A 17,999-nucleotide genomic window follows, 5' to 3' on the forward strand; every position below is an offset into this window, starting at 1 on the left:
AACATAAAACAATTTATTGACAATCTTACCGTTTATTATCCCTTATAATGGACAAGTGGTTCTTGTCTCTCATGACCGAAAGTATTAATGTGGAATTTCCATTTTTCATTTTTTAGTTATTGAAAAAAGATTAGTTGGGTTTTTTGTTTGCTTTTTTTTTTAAAGTATAAAGAATTTTCTAAACTTTAAGCGGTAAGAAAGTTATTAGTGTTTAAATAAATTATTGCTAGATAGACAAGGGTTGTTTTATATAGAGATAATGAATTTGCAGTTTCATTCGTGATCAACTAATTTTTTTTTTTTTTAAGTATAATAATTATTCTTCGCACATAAGGTAATATGTAGAGCTTTTGATTCCATAATAGTAAGCGAACGAAGTAAAAAGTGATCTTTTTAAAAAAATGATTTTAGGTAATGTTGTTTTCATTTTATTTAAGCCTAGTTGTAATTGCTGTAAAAAAAAATACGTTTTAAATATTTCTGTAATATGTTTCCTTAATTACAACTATTTATTTAATTTGTGTAATTACACGAATAAAATTAAATTTCGTAAATTTCTACCTGATCAGTATTTGTGTAGAAACTTGTATTTCCTTTTTCCTTAAGCAATATAGATTTTCAGTTGGTGTTTAGTATATAAAGATTCATGTAATTGTTAAGTATATTTTTTTTTCTGGAGTTAGTTAACCTAGAGATTCTATAACAAATTAGATTTTCTTCTCAATTTATTTGAGTTATGAGTTGGTTTAAATTCTAGTCCCCATTTTACATTGTTCAAAAAGTAGTTTTTTGTTTTGTTTTTTTTCTTTTCTGTGAAACACTAATTACTGTAATTTTGTCAAATTAAGTAACTATGTTCATAAAATGTAAACATCTGTATGGATGAGTAGAATTCCAAATGTTCATTTTGTTTTTAAATTATTGTTTCCTTGACTTTAATTATTCAAATAAATTACATCCTTAGAAACTTATAAATAAGTTTATCTTATTATTTTTATACTCTGTTATTAAGGGTCTAAAAATTTCTATTCCACAATTAACCAATTCCTACATTTTTAAAAAAGATCTTAGGATTGTTTGTTGAAAACATCCACTGTTCCAGGTTGTTGTTGAAGCTCGCCCAACGTTGTTAAAAACAAGTTTTCACCAATGTTTAGAAAATGCATTTTACTTTCTTCAAAGTCCGTTTAATTAATGCATGGTCACTTTCTGTTTTAGTTGATCACTATTGTTTGATTTCTTATTTCTACAATCGTCTAATTCACGATTACAAAATTTAATGCTGTGAAAATTAATTTTAAAGCTACTTTTCGAATTCCAAAATTGTAATCATTATTGTACATATCTGAACCTGATATTTTTTAAACGTTTTGAAAAGTCTTTTACCAATATAAGCTGGTTCAACAAATTTTGTGTAGTTATATTGGCTTTCTTTAACTTATTATATTATCTAATCAGAATCCAAGTCATTCAGACGTCGATGTTGAGGAAACCTTAATCCTGTATTGTGTACAAATCCTCCTGATCAACCAATTAATTTGTTGTGACAGTTTGGTGCCACGGTAGCCGAGTGGTTAGGAGCCAGGCCTGGAAAGGTTGTATGTATTGTGGTACTAGGTTCGATTCCCGAACTAGACCTTGGATTTTATTTAATGGATAACAAAAGGAATTTATAACTATGTTAGCTATCTGCCACCTACGACGAAACCTTATCAGTAGTTGGGCGTAAAGCCTACCTGAAAGAATAGGCGCTACTTTACTTATGTTGAGTCAGTTTAGGGGACAAGAAAGGGTGAACTTTAAAAAGGTCTTTTTCTTCAGAACAAGTTAATTGATTGTTTAAATTTCTTCCATTTAAACATTGTTTTCTCTTTGTTCAGTCATTTTACTGAAGAATGGAAATATTTCCATTGCTGAAAGTTACTAGGTAAAAATTTAAATGTTTTTTATTATTATTAACGTAATCTCGAGAACAGCCGTTTCTCAGTTTCATAGCTCCATTCCTGTTTCGCTGCAGGTTCTATTTATTAGGTAATGTGATAAAACCAGGAAAAATTCCAAATAAATTGAAATCTAAATCCATTTATAGAAAAGTGAATTTTCATTGTCATAAATATTTATTTTCTTAAAGGAAAAAATCAAGTTTTTTCCTTCACTAATATTGCGCAATACTCATTCAGTAATTTAAATTTAATTAAAGAACATAATTAGGAGCTTTCAGAAGAAGGAAAATTAAAATCGAAATCCAAAATTGTTATCATTGTTGTGCATAGCTGAAAAGTCTTCTATCAATATTAGCTGGTTCAACAAATTTTGTGTAGTTATATTGGCTTTCTCTAACTTATTATATTATCTGTTCATAATCCAAGTCATTCAGACGTCGATGTTGAGGAAACCTTAATCCTGTGTTGTGTACTAATCCTCCTGATCAACCAATTAATTTGCTTGTTCTTCTGTGATAGATGTAATTACAGGAACATTTGTAATGTGGTGGAAAGCAAAAGAATTTATTTTTGCCCACTGTTCTCCGAAGAAACTGGATTTTTAAAAAACGAAGTTTGCTTTAATTTAAAACAAAATAATTAACTATAATTTTTAATTCAATCTTGGACGTAATCCAAACTTTTTCTAATAAGTTGTGTTTGTTACTTACTAAACGTCACTTCTGAGCAGACTGTTTCAAATTTTTCAAGTTTGCACATATGCATCTCCTCTTTATCAAAAACAAATAAAAACATAAATAACCATTTTGAAAAGCTAATGAAAAAGTACAATACGCAAATTTACGACAAGATTATGTAAGTAGATTATTTCTTTTTAGATTTTAATGATTACAGTTTAATTTGTCAACAACGAATCCTTTATATCGAACAAAAAAGTGCAAAAAAAGTTTAGAATAATCCTTACATCAAGTTTTTAGAATAATAAAAAGCGTGATTTTCTTTTATTAAGCGGAATGTCTCTTAAGAAAGGGTGAAAATAATTAATTAATGTGGTAAGGAAAAATAATGATTAACCGAATAATAGCCAGGCTGATTCCGTAGCCTGTGCCATGCTTAGAGGCGAGGGTTACTTCTTTATTCTTTTATATGTCGACGGATAGATAGGTCTGTGGAATGCCTAACATATCGAGGGCTAGACGGGCCGTGATATTCCTAGCATGTCACGGGCCATTATATTCCAAACAAAATATTCAATTGACTTCTAATTGTTAATTTTAAATAAATTAACAAACACAACAGAAAAACAGGTATTCTTATTACTTTCTCTTGCTGCTGTAATTATAAATGTAATTGACATATTTTCTTAATAACATTGAATTTTACATAATGGACCAGAGGTCTTTCATAGCTAGCTGAAATAGTTGTCTGTTACAAATTTTCTTCAGTAGAATTTGGTACTGGGCGAGATTATATAACTGCCGCGTCTTAGCACGGCACCATCAACCCTTGAAATTTTATTTCACTTTGAGAACACACCTTGAAGCCAGTTTTTCTGGAAAAAAAAAGTCTGAAAAAAGAATAAGGACATTGCAGTTATAATCAGTTATCATTCACATTAAGTTTAATGTAAAACATTGCGCATCTTTCCGTAAAAAATTTATAAAACTTATAAAAAGTTTTAAGGAAAAAATTTAAGATATAAAAAAAGTAAAGTAACGCCTATTTTTTCTGGCGGGCTCAGTTTTAAAAAGTCAAGTTAGCACCTCGTAATTCGAATCTATTTTAAAAGACTAAAACTTTTTTATCGGGAATTCAGTTTGAATTAAACTGTCTACTCTCAGATTTTTTCTTTCTAGGAAGCTCTTAAGCTAACATTCCGATGTTGGACAGTTATTTCTATTCTGAAACAATTGTTTAAAGAAATGCACCTTAACGTGTAATCTTATTTCTCAAATACTTTATGAAAACAGAAAAAAATTCTGAGGTTTATTAAGGAAAAAGTAGAAATATTTTGGAATATTTACTTACCCAAAACTCAAGATTTCTTGATAAAAAAGAATGATCTGCTAACTTATACTCTTATAATAAAGTTCTGGTCCAATTGGAACATTTAATTCATATCTGAATCCATCAATTTGTGACTTCCATCATAAACAATGTATAAAAAGAAAAGTAAATACAAACTTAAAATAAGATAAATGTGAATTAAATATCAACGAAAGCACCTCCCAGATTATGAGGCAAAATAAATAATTGCTTCATCTTTTTGACTTTCTTTGCTAAAAATACTGAAGCAGAATAATCAACTGCAGTACATTACAATATTAAAATTGAATTGCAAATATTTTATGTACTTTTTATAAAATTACTTTGTGTTCTGGGGATAATTGTGATGATAATCATAATGATGATACCTTATGTATAATTTTTGCAAACCGCTGCTTAATCACAATTAATAAGGAAAACTGCGTATCTGTAAACCCTGAAAATGCGAAAAGGAATGTTATTTCTCTTTTCTGTTAAATAACTGTCAAAAATGCATTTTTTCAGATAATTGTAGTGCATTAATTTAAAAATATTAAAAGAAAGTATTTTTAGAAGAATGAAGTATGGTATAGGTTTCTTTTTTTTATTGTTAAACATTTATCCACAATAGTTACATTTACAAAATTAAATTAACAGGTGTACTGCTAATTTTAGGCAAGGGAATACTCTATCAATTGGGGTTAGTCGAGTGGGGGAACGTATTGGATATATATTATGCAATTAGCTTTATCATCAAAACCAGTATTTTTTCTAAGGTCTTGCTGACCTTTTGCCAGTTGTATTAGAATTTATTTTATTTATTTATTTTTAATATTGCCTTATATTTTACTGAAGAACGTTTTAAATTTACTGATGTACTCGTATTGACTTTTTTTTTGCATTAAAATGGTAGTTGGTTTTAACGTTCAACATGTATTCAAATTTCCTGTCGATATTGTTATTAAAACTTATATAAACCAAATTAATAAGAATGTTAACTCTCAAAATCTATCCGAAATACAACTTAATAAAGATGGTAAGTTAAAAAGAATATCTATAATGAATAATAAGTTTGGTGAACACGCGGAAAAGTTTGGGCGTTAGATGTTTAAAGCAATATCAATATATTCCCATTTTTAGGTAACACAATTCGCTTGGTAAATATATTTACGCATTTATGTGCAGACCATTCTCCGAAATCCCATTCGTAAAAGCGGGACCATTAAAATAAATTTATATTTCAGAGGTCAGTATGACAACAGTTATTGCACAATCTCTCCTTTGTAGAAGTAAATGAATGTACATTAAAAGTAAAATTCCCACAATTGTTTTGAGTCACTTTACGAAAGGAGTGTATTGGTTGTTTTAATTTCAGATTATTTTTCCCAATATTTATAAAGTATTTAGAGAGTTTCACCCAGCAAAAATCAGAGTTGCGTTAAGATTAATTTATCTTATTGTTGTGCTGTCTATGTACTAATGTATTTATTTAAAATTTAATTGAGAATTTGAAACTTATCAGTGATTTTTATTAACGTTTTTGAGAGTAAATCGGAGGTACTTTTTAAAAATAAAAATAAAAAGACTGAATGCGGATCTGCACCTTTCATTGATCTTTTTACTTTCCTTACTTAGCCTGTTTCTTTTTTTAATGACCAGTTTTGCAAACTCCTAACTTTAAAATTGGTATTCAAGAAATTTTGGCCAATATAACGTCAATTTGTTTAAATTTTTCTATAAAATACATGTATTTTTATTACATAGTAAAATATTTTTCTCAGTAGCTTCCAGATCACAACCAGACAATAAATGTTCAGTATACAGCGATTTTACGTCTAATAGTTGCAAGAAAAAAAAAAAAATAAATATAAAATAAAAAGAAATAAAGGGTTTATTTACAAAACCATCTGAAGTATGAGTTTTTCCCCTCGAAATCTGAGGGTAAACATAAAATGTCAAAAAACTTAAATCTCAAATTTCTTTGAAGGGGGAAAAAAAAAATTCAGCCATCGCTAGTTTTCCAACATTGATAGCGTAATGTTTGAATTATTGATCAGCAACCACTAATTTTTTTAAAAATTTTTAAATATAAATCTTTAAAGAACCTAGCCTTTATATCAACTTCGGTGCTTCTAAACCTATTGCATAATTTACTGAGTGCTTTATGTTTGGGAGAGCAAAATTCTGGGATAAAAATAAGGAGATGCACGATTTTATTTTGCTGCATTTATTTAAAATATTAATGAAAAATCGTTTTCAATCTTACGCTTTTTACAAAATCAACATAAATCTTAGAGAGGTAGTTTGTTTCTTTTACAGATATAAATTCCATCTCTCATATCATCTTTTTCAAAACCTAGAACCCCTTCAAAGCATTCTTCCTGGAACAATGTCATTTTAAAGAAACTCACTTTTTCTTAATTTTTACAACTAATGTGTTTGCTCCCCTGCTCCTACTTTTCCGGAAAGTCATCCTAGCCTAATTTTTGTCTGGGTACTTCGAATTTAAGAATGGCTTTCATCAAACCGAAGCGCTGACATTGTCATAAGCTTTTTTAAAGTCGAATAATAAATTTTGGATGTACCCTTGAGCTGATACAAAAAACACATGTTCCAAAATGTAGTTACAGGTTTAAAGCCAAAATCAGACTTCTTTCAAAAACCAGTTTCTAAGCTTTCACGATCAAGAACTTAGTTGTTCAGTATTACGACGACATTTTGTGAATATTTTTTTTAAAAAAAGGGAGATTTCTTCCTACGGGTGGAAAATATAAGTGGACTAAATTAGAGCATTAGATCTATGCACAACTAACAGTTTTATATATATTCCAATTATTCAAGGACGTTTATTATTAAAGGTTATCTGGTTGCTTCAAAAATTCTCTTTGTAGTAGCTGCAATAGAAATCCTCTAAAAAGAATAGAAACTATCTGGAGGCTCTTGACGCTCAGAAATCTCCGGATAAAATTGGTCTAGAGGTATTCATACTACTTGATGAAAAACAAACAATAAACGTATGAATTGAATTCAGTTATATGGACATGTGATTTGGTTAAGCACAATCAAAAGTTACTTGCCTTGAAAATGATTTCTAGAGTGAAAACTTTAGAATCTCCTAGTCCCTCGAAATTGCCGCGTTGGACATTAATTCTATTTTAAAATTGCAAAAGCTCCTCATGATGGGCGCCAATGGTATTCAAAATGTAGGTCACCAATACTATGGAAAAAAGACTGGTCGTTGCCTTTATTTCTTCTTTGTAATTTAAGGCCTGATATATTGTGAACCAGATTTTATCATTGTAATAAGAGTTTAATAATACTCATTATTATTTTTAGATTCCAGTGAAATGGAATGTTTAAGTTGGATATCTGTGTGGGACAATTGTTTTCCATCATTTTTTCAAAGAGTATGTAAGTTCTTTTGCCTCTGACTCATATTTATTTGAAATTTACGAGTATTAATAATTATATCTACCCTCATTTAAAATATTTTTTAGCTGTCGTTTCTACAGACCAAAACCATTAGATTTTATGAGGAAATCTGGTCTCAATGGAAAGAAAATCGACATTGGATACGCAGGAGAAATTTATCCTGGGAGGATGACGCAGAAATAGGACGATTAGTTTACGTTGGACCGCACGAGCACAATTCTAGTTGGTAATAACTGAGTCTTCTTTTTTATAATTTTAGTTTTAACGCTAAGACAAGTAATTTACTAGTACGATGTTTTTAAACATAATTACATAATTAACCATTTGGCTTACTAAATCTTATTGAATTATAATTCTCAGTTAATTAATGGAACTTTAAGTTTTAAATGTGTAATCTCAAAGAATTATTATTAAAGTAACAAGAAGAAAAAGTTACGCTGAGAAAAGAATCACCTAGGTTTTTAAATCACTAAATGGCCTAATACTTTAAACCCAGTCACTTTTCAAAAAGTATTTTTATCTTTGTTTGCAGGACTTATTGGGAAGAAACTGGTGTAATTAGTTTCGCTTCATTTGGCAGCATTGGGTATGCTTTAGAAATGTACTTAAAGAGGAAATTAAAAACTAAATCTTATGAAGAAATCAAATATTTGGAAGAAGCTCTGTCAAAACATTAACTGGCTTTTTTCATTACCTAACTAAGTTTTTGTTCCCAAAAATTAGTTGTAGAAACTCATTTATTGATAATTGCACATAATAAGTAAGTTCACTTGGATCTTAAAACTAATCTTCAATAAATAATTATGAACAGTCTCTAAGAGAATGTACAAGAACAGCATGTTTTCTATGAAATTAAATTTTTTTTATAAGTCACTTTGTTTCCCTTACAATGGTGTGCACATTATTCTCAGAATAATACGCCCAAGGAAAATTAAGCAACAAAAGAAGATTTCTCATCAATTTTAATGGGGTATAGAAAAAGAAGTAGTTGTACAGATAAATGCATTGTGTACTTACTTTTTTTCTTGTATTGAAGCATTATGCTTAACGTTAAATTATTTCTTTATTTTTCTTTGGTTTTTCTTGTTCCATTTATATATTTATATTTATTTTAAATTATATGTATATATTATTTTAAAATCGTTTGTCGCTTTATTTTTTCTCTTTTCACAGAAATGATTTATATTTTTGAATTATTATTTAAATTTAATATGGTTGCTATATTTTATTTTATTAAATCCTTCATTGTAGCCCAAAAAACGTCTTTGAAGAAAAGTTAATTTATTTGCTATTTTAGTAGCTCGCTTTACCAATACTTGTTAGGAAAAAATTTATAACAAATTCGAAAAAATTAGAAAAACAGGAGAACGCACTATCGTCCTAAAAGTTGGGCGAAATCATTTGGCAAGGTGGGCTTTTATACTGAGAGCCAATACCATACTTTCTAATATGTTTCACGAATCATTCACCTCAGAGATCAGTTCAGGATTCCATTCATGTATACTGCTGGAACAAGCCTAGAGGACTTGGGAAAGAGAACTTCAGTCTATGTTTAACACCTACTTTAGAGGACCCTGTGGTAATAAAGAAAAGTTTGAACCAGAAATAGAAAAATTTCATCTGCTATGGGATGGTAGAAAATATATTTATAATACGCTGGCCTAGAGAACATAAAATTGGTTCTGAACTGACAGATTATTTTGAGAAACATGATGAACTATCTTCTGTTGGATTGTACAATGATGTGTTACAGAAAATTTCGTTCCGAAAGCTCCTTCAAGAATCATCTGGGAATTGACGCAATGAAATCAACTACTAAGTTTTGTGACAAAGTAAATTGTCCTAAAAAAAAAATTAAACTATCAAACATGTAAAGAGGTACGATCCACGCTGAAGAAATCCCAGGAGCATAACTTTGAAACATGGTATTTTGCAGGAAAAGTTTGCTAAGAAAAATATTTTCTCTCAGAAGTAAAGGTAGTAATCTCAAGCTACGCTACAAAACTACGGTACGACTTATTCGCTAGATTTTTGTTCCAGTATTTGGGTTTAGATAATGACTTACGGTCATAGTTTATTAGCTAAAATTTGCAGTTTAGAATTCAAACTTTTAGCATTGAAGAAGAGATATTGCCTATAATGTTCTGTTGAGATTACATAATTATTGTAATTTACTTTTATATGCCATTGTATGATTACTACAGTTTTATTTACTTACTTCTAGCTACCATTACTAAAGTAGTGCATGATACTTCTTACCGTGGAGAATGATGAGTTTGTTTTGCTGAATTTAGTCATTCCTGTACCGTATGCATCTCTTATTTCTTGGTCCCAAATTCATTACCAAACAATAATACAATTACAATTTTACTGAATGACTTCAGGTGGACGACTAACGGGATCAATGAAAATAACTTAAGATTCTTATCTTGTTTCTGTTAAATATTTGTGCGCCTTCCTTAAACTTTACTAAGCAGAGAATGGTCAAAAACTTTCGACTTTCACGTTTATATACTATACAGACAACGATTATTAGACCAATAAAATTTCTCTCGTCTTATCGAAATACTTCGCATTAATCTAGCGATATTAGCTGAATTATAGACTGATCAACAAAACTTGTCCTCTCACGACTTCATTGAGAGGTAAAAAATTTGGAACAAATAGGAGTAGGATAGTGGAACCAAAGATACATTAAAACTAATTCCAATCTTTTGAATAAGAGCGAAAAGTAAGACTTTTGAATATTGTAGGAACGGTTATTTTGAGAGGGGTAGCTAGCTGAAAAGTCAGGAACTTTGTCTTATCAACTGGAAATACCGTGGGAAACTGAGTTAAGGTAGAATGCGGATCAAATTTGGAGGAAATAAGACAAAGTGCACTTGATTAGAGAAAGCCGCACATCTTGTTCCTAGCGATTTATGAAAAGTATGGGTTTCAGACGACAAAAAAGGGGGGGCAGCTGAAACTTACATTACTTTACACAGAGAGGATTAATATCATATGTGAAAAAGTAGTGGTTAATATCATGTGATTTCTTAGGATGTTAGTTTTAGTAAGCTAACTAACACAAAAGTAGTAATCTTTTGAAATATTATTTTTCTCGGCTTTCTAGCCGAGTTTGTTCTTTTCGTAAATATCGATTATTAGCTGTATATCGATTTACTCCTGATGTATTCTGTCAGCATTGTCTTCCATGTTATCTCATTTCTTAGATATAATCAGTAATCACCAAATCACTGCAACAGGAATAACGGATGTTGGTTGTACAGTGGTAAGAATTCTTAAAAATACTTCATTGTTCCGTAGATAACATTCATTAGTCTTACGTCATTATTTCTGTGGAAGACAAAAAGCTTAATTGGTTGGTCAACTAATTTAAGTATTATGTAATCATTTTAATTATCATTATTAACTTTACATTTGTTGACTGCCTTTTAAAGGGCCATCCTTAACCAATTATGGAGTTTCCAAGAGTTTTATCAATTCAAAGTCATGTTGTAAGAGGATACGTAGGAAACAAAAGCGCCACATTCCCTTTACAGGTTTGTTTATTTATTACTAATTCAGTAGAAAAACTTGCTGTTTGATTGATTATATTCTGCCCCATTTGCCTGTGCAGGTATTAGGATTTGAAGTAGATGCCATTAATTCAGTTCAGCTGTCAAATCACACGGGCTATAAATCTGCTAAGGGACAGATACTGGATGAAAAGGATTTAGGTAAGTTACCCATAAGTAGGAATTATTCTCTTAAAATCAGTCAAATTCTACTTGAATTATCCATTCTTTTGTAATGAATGAAATTTAACTTAATATATTATAAATTTAGATTTTAACTCAGAAAATTGGTTTTAAAGTTATTTTACTGTTTAATAATTTTATGTTATGTTTATGTAATAATTTTAATGTTTGGTGCTTCAGATGTCGCAGGAGTATTGCTGTAAAAACTGAACTTAAAAATTTTGCAGGTGTTGTTGTAGATGCTCTCATAGAAAATAAGTTGTTGAAATATACTCATGTGTTGACTGGTTACGTTGGTTCCCCGTCATTTCTAAAAAAAGTTGGAGAAGTAATCAACAATGTGCGTAATGATAATCCGGACGTGTTATATGGTAAGCATTTGGAATTAATAAAAATTCAGCATTGTCTTACTAAAATATTGCAAAATATTTTTTATGAAATCTGTAGTTGCGTCACTTTTGCTATAGTTTTGTCACTTTATGGAACATTTGCAGCTTAGTCTTGTTTATTTAAGTCAAAGTTTACGTTAAAGTAGATGTTACCATTTTCGGTTAACATTTTTATTATTTCCTTTCTTTCTAATTAAAATATTGATTTGATGAATAATGATGGATAATATTTTGTAATAATAAGTCGAGGAAATCTTTGGAATTGAATATTTATTTATACTTAAAAAATAATAGGACTTTTAACAATGCTTTATCTCGAATTGATAAAATGAGTCATTAAAGTTATTTTAAACTTGTGGTAGGTGATACGATAATTTAATTTATTACATACTGGCAACCCTGTTTAGGTTATGGCGGGAGATAGTGGGACTGAAATTAGCGAACGTGTTTGCATTAGTGAGAAAGTTAGTGTTCTTTTAAGTGGAAATAATGACATTTATCTTTATATAAGTGCTAAAGCTTGAAAACAGCGGATGTGTGGCAATGTTATTAAACTATGTGAGATAAAGATTCAACATTATGGAGAACTATATTAAATTAGAAAAAATTGGTGAAGGCACCTATGGAATAGTGTACAAAGCCAGACATAAACGTACTGGAAAGTTAGTAGCGTTGAAAAAAATACGTTTAGACAACGATGCAGAAGTATCCGAAGGAATTCCATCGACTACCCTTAGAGAAATCGGGACACTTAGAGAACTAAAACATCCTAACATTGTAGCACTTCTTGACATAATCCATGGTGAGGATAACAGTCTTTTTATTGCTTTCGAATTTTTATTGAAGGATCTTAAAAAATTAATGGACGATTGCACCAAATCTTTATCATTGGCGCTCATCAAAAGTTATACTCACCAGTTGCTTTCTGCTCTTGCTTACTGCCATTCACACATGATTACTCACCGTGACTTGAAACCCCAAAACTTATTAATAAATGCTACAGGACATATAAAACTTGCCGATTTCGGGCTGGCTCGTGTTTTTAACATTCCAATGAGGCCATACACTCATGAAGTTGTAACGCTGTGGTACAGAGCTCCAGAAATTCTACTTGGAACTAAACTTTATTCGTCAAATATCGACATATGGAGCCTTGGTTGTATTTTTGCAGAGATGGCATCATTAAAACCTTTGTTTCCTGGTGATTCAGAAATTGATCAAATGTTTCGCATTTTTCGAGTGCTTGGTACACCTTGTAATAAAGTTTGGCCAGGTGTAAGAGATCTTCCTGATTTCAAGCCTATGTTTCCACAGTGGGATGCTCAAAATTTAAGTGAACTTGTCCCTCGATTGTGTTCGACATCAAGAAATCTATTATCTAAAATGCTAATTTATGATCCAAACAAAAGAATATCAGCCAGAACTGCATTAAGGCACAGTTTATTCAAGAACGTCAAATTGGTTCCTCCACCTTTAAATTGATTATATTGTGTTGGTTATCAAAATACAATTTTTATTTGCCACTATGATCTCTTAATTATTTTTTTGCAAATGTTTTATTTTCCTATTTTGAATTATTTAATTGTAACTATTTTAATTGTGAAAATAAATGTGTTTATTTTATGAAATATTTAATTTTTGTAAGAGAATGAAACTTCACTTTTATTTAAACTGGTATAAATAGATTAAATTGTATAGTTGAAAATCTACTTCTATTGCCAAGGTGAAATGAGGTACCCTTAAAATGTTTGACTTTTTAAAGAAGAATTTTATTGAGTAAATGTAATTAATTTTTTTTTTTAATTTTTGGTGCATTATTGGCACCCAAAGCCTTTTTAAGTGCACTACGTTCTCTGGAATTGATTTTACTTTACTGTCATCAATGGACAGTTTGCTTTTAGAGGCTCTTAAGGAAAAGAAAATCAAGGGGAAGCCACTCAGTTAATAAATGGATAACCCAGTGGCCGGCAAATGGTGGCTCGCGAGTTGTATGCGGCTCTTTGGCCCTTTGATTGTGGTTTTTCCACAAAATACCTCTTGAAGGCGCGCATGTACAGGCGATTGAAACTAAGATAAAAATTAAAACTTAAGGTAAAAAATATTTAGTTAATTTTAGATACCGTTGTGGAGTGAAAGAACATACCTTGAGAAAGGTATGTGGAAATGGTTTGGACTTATAGAGGATGAACAAGGAGATAGACGAAACAAGTATGCAAGACGAATTAGGATGAGAGAGTTGGAAGGGGTCGACCTTAGCGTACTTATCTCAATCACATGCACTTACCTGTATAGTTTAACTTTAAAAAAATTCGGCACTCAAAAGAAATTTCAATCCTTGTATCCTTGTTGCTTGGCTCTCTTTACTGATGAGTTTGCCTACCACTGGGATTACTTATAATGCCCATTATATTGAGTGTCTTTAATTAAAAGGTTTCAATTTATTTATTTTCATTACTTTTTTACTTTGGATCACTGAGGGGAAATAAATAATAACAATTGTTTTTAAAATGTTATATATTACATTGACTTTAATTCCGGTTTTTCAAAGGGACTTTTTTATATTTTAACAACTCTTTATCTCCATCTGATGGCGATTAAAAATTAAAGAGTTTTCGCTCACTCCTCTCTGCTAGCAGGGCTTTACAAAAAGGTACCCTGTTGCAGGAATCTTTCTTTAGTACAGAAGAGGCTCTTTTATTACATTTTTTTGACAAATTTAACAAAAAAAAAAATTGGATTGGATTAGATTGAGAGGTTTGATTTATTCAGCCGTATGAGATCCATTTTTCTAATTCCCTGATCTGGAGAGTGGGAAGCTAATACTGGAGTTAATTTATAAGCATCAGGATAAGGATTTAATGTAATTTTTAGTTGTTATGCTGCTAAGTATCAAACAAAAATTTGCATCACTTTTTAGTTACTTAACTTTTGGTACTAATATGGTAAGAGAAAATTATTTTATATTTAACATAAGTGAATGCACTTCAGTTTTAATTCATTCAATTTCATTCTATGTTAAATGTTATTGTCATCTGCTTGAAAAAAAGTACAGTAATCACTATTTTCCCAGGTTAATTACATTGCAAATTTTACCACTCAAAAAAAATAAATGATTGGTGTTGTCGATGTAAATATTTCTTTGATATTGTTAATTGTATTGAATAAAATAGATATCGCAGCTGAGTATTTCTTGATTAATTTTCCTTTTTAACCTTGCTTAAAATTATGTTTAATTATTAACATAAAAATTATGTCCCCAGAAATGTATTTTCATGAGATCAATATTTCACGTAAAGGCATCCGTTTTTACTATTAACTTCTTTGTTTTAGTTTGTGATCCAGTACTTGGTGATAATGGAAAATTGTATGTTCCCGAATCATTGATACCAATTTATAGAGATGTAATTATACCTTTAGCGGATGTAGTTACGCCAAATCAATTTGAATTAGAGTAAGTTAAGTTTTCTTATATTTTTTTAAAAAATGCTTACTTAAATTTGACACATACATTTATTGTAACACAGGCTATTATGTGGCAAATCCATCAATACAATCGATGAAGCTTGGAAAGCAATGAGTACATTCCACGATAAAGGATGTAAGACTATAATTTTATCATCATCTAATTTTGGAGGTGCAGATGAACTTCTAGCTTTGGCCAGTACTTTAAAGGGTAAAATTAGATAATTTTTAATATTTGAAATCACTTTTCTTTTACATTTAACTTTTTCTTTTTTTAAAATTATTTGAAAATATTCTCACTTACTACTAAACTTTTGAATATATAGATTCTTAGAGACGAGTGATTAAACGTGGGTCTGTAAGTGGGATATCCCCAGTTCGAAACTCGCATATAACTATTTTTTATTTGTTAAAAAAAATTGTTAATAGTAAAGTAAATGCTTCTACCCTTGTCTACGATACCTAATTGGTAGCCGTTAAGCCCCGCCTTAAAAAAAATAGGTTTTTGCTTTACTTTTCTTATTGATTCTTCCTTTAAAAATTATAAAAAGAAAACCACAGTGCCTCTTCTCTGCTACTTTTTCTTTTACTTATCTATATTCTATAATATATCTATTTCTTAAGTTATATGGATTTTCTAGCTAATCTCATGTTGTCTCAATGAAATAAACAGTTGTTTACAATCCTTTACATCTTCAGTAGAAGTTACAGCTAATTAAAAAAAATGAATAAATAGAAATTGCATAAGGAATATCGTACAGTTAAACTTTTCTTGTAAATCTAATCTTCTTGTATATTTTACTTACAGATGGTGTCCAGACTAAAGCGTGCATAAAAATTCCAAAGTTGGATGCTTTATTTACTGGTACTGGAGATTTGTTTTCTGCATTATTTTTGGCGTGGTCTTATAAAACTAACTGTGATATCCAAGTTACTTTGGACAACATTGTAGCTTCAATGCAAGCAGTTTTAAAACGTACTTTGTCGTCTGCATTAGGTAATAAACATTGAAATATGCTCAAGATAAGAACAATTCCAAAATGTGCCCATTGATAAATTACAATTTGTGTATTTAGTTAACATACTTTATCATCTCAAAACTTGGATTTTTCACAAAGCACCACGTATAACATTATTTTTTATTATTTTTATTTTATTTTGTCTGAAAACGATGGAGGAAGTGCATGTAACACTTGTAAGTAGTCAAATAATTCTTCTTTTAATTATGGCTGAGCAATTGTAGGAATTCTTTGCAGTGTTCTAGGTTTTAGTACTTTATTTTCTGAAGTTCCTTTTAACGAGTGAAAGAAAGTAAAGTTACTCTTTGTTCTGGCGGGCATTACACCACCCACCAAATTAGGGGTCGTGGACCGGAGGCGACTAATCATTAAATAAAATCCAAACCGGAAATCGAACCCTGTATACATCTTAGCTTTGCAGACCTCGCTTCTCTAACATTTTAAATTTAGAGATCTTTATATGCTTGTTGGAATGTAGTAGTCTGTGACGCACCGGAACTAATTATCTAATAATATATTGATTACTTCATTTTACACACTCAAAAGTGCTCAGCGTACAATTGTTTTGCTCCAAAACAAGTTTCCTACATCGTGCTACTACAGCTCTGGATGTAGTGGCAAATTGGAAGGGCTTTGTAAGTCTTTATACTGAAAGCTTTTAAATACTCTTATTTTTATTAAAGAAGTCAATTATTTTTAAATTTCTCTAATTTCTTCTAAGGAAGGCGCTATACAAATTTGGTTATCTTACTTGCTGAATTAGTGCATCTTGTGTGAATTAAATAATACAAAAAAGTATCGTGTACCTGGAAAATCGAGTAATATGCATTTTTATTTGGAAATATGCAATAGTTTATAATATGATCTCTAGTCATAAACAAATTAGTGTGAAAACTTGTTTCTTGGAAGATGCCAATATGGAACTAATAAGTGCTAAAACTGTGTTTCAAGTTTTGAAAGTTTGCCAGAATCCGTATTTTAAGGTGCGTTTGTTTAGACGGGGATGTGTTAATGAAAAGCTATCTTTTTTTCAGCATAAAGCTAAGGAATTTCTTTGTTTTTTCTAGAACAATCAGGACGACAAAAGCCTAATGTTGAACAGCTAGAATTAAAACTAATCCAAAGTAAAGAGGACATTGAACACCCTAAAGTTGTCATTCACTCAGAGATTGTTGAATAATGCGAGTAATTATGATTACTAAATTATGATTATTACTGCAAAAAGGGGAAAATATGGTAGAAGAATCGTCGCTAACCTTAGGGAATATATATAATCTGTGGTAAGAAATTTACTAGGTGACAATAAAGATAACAATAACATTCCGTATTCATATGAAGTATTGTTAAAAATGTTTAACTTATGTTTTAGTGTACTTATTTGTTAATTGACGTATTTATTGAGGATTAACGTGCAATAATTTTTATTAAATATTTAGTTTGTTTTTATTTAACTAAAAAAAGGCATTTTATTAGTGAAAAAAGTAAAATTATTATAAGAAGTTCAGCAATAGCCAGAAAAAGAATTTTTTAATCCTAAAACATAAATCATCAATGCAAATTAAAAAAGCTTTTTTACCATTGTCGAACACATTCTTTTTCTCATAATTTAAGCCCTGAGGGACCAAGTAAAATGATTTTTGGATACCAGAAATACTTTTTTTTCTGAAGTAATCGAGACTTGCTAGGAACCAAAAACATATCACTACTTTTTTACAATTCAGTTAATGTTATAATATTGCACTCAGTCCTCATTCTTGATTTTATAAAAATATGTAGATATCACTAACAAATGATAATTTTTTAAAAAAAAAAAAGTATGAAGTCTAAAACTTTAATACTGTTTTTGTTCTAAACAGTACTTTATTAAATAAATGTACTTATATTTTTATTAAAATGACATTAATAATATTATTCATTGTACATTATTAATTGTTATAAACCTTACAGAAAAGTTGTCGCGAAATCCCCTCCATTTTGATTGAATAT

At 29.9% G+C, this 17,999-nt stretch overlaps 3 protein-coding genes and 2 long non-coding RNA genes across 6 annotated transcripts; 3 read left to right on the forward strand and 2 right to left on the reverse strand.

Moving 5' to 3' along the window:
- Nucleotides 1-184: 184 nt before the first annotated feature.
- On the reverse strand, nucleotides 185-898 carry LOC141452707 (uncharacterized). Its single transcript, XR_012457548.1, has 2 exons — nucleotides 562-898; nucleotides 185-451 (listed from the first exon to the last, which is right to left on the reverse strand). It is a non-coding gene; the product is annotated as an uncharacterized lncRNA (long non-coding RNA).
- A 2,369-nt stretch (nucleotides 899-3,267) lies between these two features.
- On the reverse strand, nucleotides 3,268-10,368 carry LOC141452706 (uncharacterized). Its single transcript, XR_012457547.1, has 3 exons — nucleotides 9,660-10,368; nucleotides 3,972-4,425; nucleotides 3,268-3,510 (listed from the first exon to the last, which is right to left on the reverse strand). It is a non-coding gene; the product is annotated as an uncharacterized lncRNA (long non-coding RNA).
- Nucleotides 4,750-8,542, forward strand: LOC141452705 (PRELI domain-containing protein 2-like). The gene is made up of 4 exons (XM_074125090.1): nucleotides 4,750-5,004; nucleotides 7,305-7,375; nucleotides 7,466-7,626; nucleotides 7,933-8,542. Exons 1-4 carry the CDS (start codon nucleotides 4,875-4,877, stop codon nucleotides 8,075-8,077), a joined length of 507 nt encoding a protein of 168 aa, XP_073981191.1. The 5' UTR covers nucleotides 4,750-4,874; the 3' UTR covers nucleotides 8,078-8,542.
- Nucleotides 10,369-10,510: 142 nt separating the features above from the next.
- Pdxk (pyridoxal kinase) lies at nucleotides 10,511-17,924 on the forward strand. Of its 2 annotated transcripts, none has more exons than XM_074125087.1 (8): nucleotides 10,511-10,764; nucleotides 10,844-10,945; nucleotides 11,023-11,122; nucleotides 11,371-11,514; nucleotides 14,863-14,983; nucleotides 15,057-15,205; nucleotides 15,803-15,991; nucleotides 17,081-17,924. In XM_074125087.1, exons 2-8 carry the CDS (start codon nucleotides 10,862-10,864, stop codon nucleotides 17,191-17,193), a joined length of 900 nt encoding a protein of 299 aa, XP_073981188.1. In that variant the 5' UTR covers nucleotides 10,511-10,764; nucleotides 10,844-10,861; the 3' UTR covers nucleotides 17,194-17,924. The 2 variants fall into 2 exon arrangements, with proteins under 2 accessions (XP_073981188.1, XP_073981187.1); XM_074125086.1 differs by having other exon boundaries at nucleotides 10,517-10,674.
- Nucleotides 11,852-14,715, forward strand: LOC141452701 (cyclin-dependent kinase 2-like). Its single transcript, XM_074125085.1, has one exon. It carries the CDS (start codon nucleotides 12,112-12,114, stop codon nucleotides 13,012-13,014), a length of 903 nt encoding a protein of 300 aa, XP_073981186.1. The 5' UTR covers nucleotides 11,852-12,111; the 3' UTR covers nucleotides 13,015-14,715.
- Nucleotides 17,925-17,999: the final 75 nt, after the last annotated feature.

Source organism: Rhodnius prolixus, unplaced genomic scaffold (genome assembly GCF_049639745.1).
Source record: "Rhodnius prolixus isolate KJV_2025 unplaced genomic scaffold, Rpr scaffold_3, whole genome shotgun sequence".
Lineage (NCBI taxonomy): Eukaryota > Metazoa > Arthropoda > Insecta > Hemiptera > Reduviidae > Rhodnius > Rhodnius prolixus.

Coding starts and splice junctions, on each gene's coding strand:
- Pdxk (XM_074125087.1), top strand. CDS start 10,862: ATGGAGTTTCCAAGAGTTTTATCAATTCAAAGTCATGTTGTAAGAGGA. Junction 10,946..11,022: donor GCGCCACATTCCCTTTACAG/GTTTGTTTATTT, acceptor TTGCCTGTGCAG/GTATTAGGATTTGAAGTAGA. Junction 15,206..15,802: donor TTTGGCCAGTACTTTAAAGG/GTAAAATTAGAT, acceptor TTTTACTTACAG/ATGGTGTCCAGACTAAAGCG.
- LOC141452705 (XM_074125090.1), top strand. CDS start 4,875: ATGGTAGTTGGTTTTAACGTTCAACATGTATTCAAATTTCCTGTCGAT. Junction 5,005..7,304: donor AATACAACTTAATAAAGATG/GTAAGTTAAAAA, acceptor TATTATTTTTAG/ATTCCAGTGAAATGGAATGT. Junction 7,376..7,465: donor TTCCATCATTTTTTCAAAGA/GTATGTAAGTTC, acceptor AATATTTTTTAG/CTGTCGTTTCTACAGACCAA.
- LOC141452701 (XM_074125085.1), top strand. CDS start 12,112: ATGGAGAACTATATTAAATTAGAAAAAATTGGTGAAGGCACCTATGGA.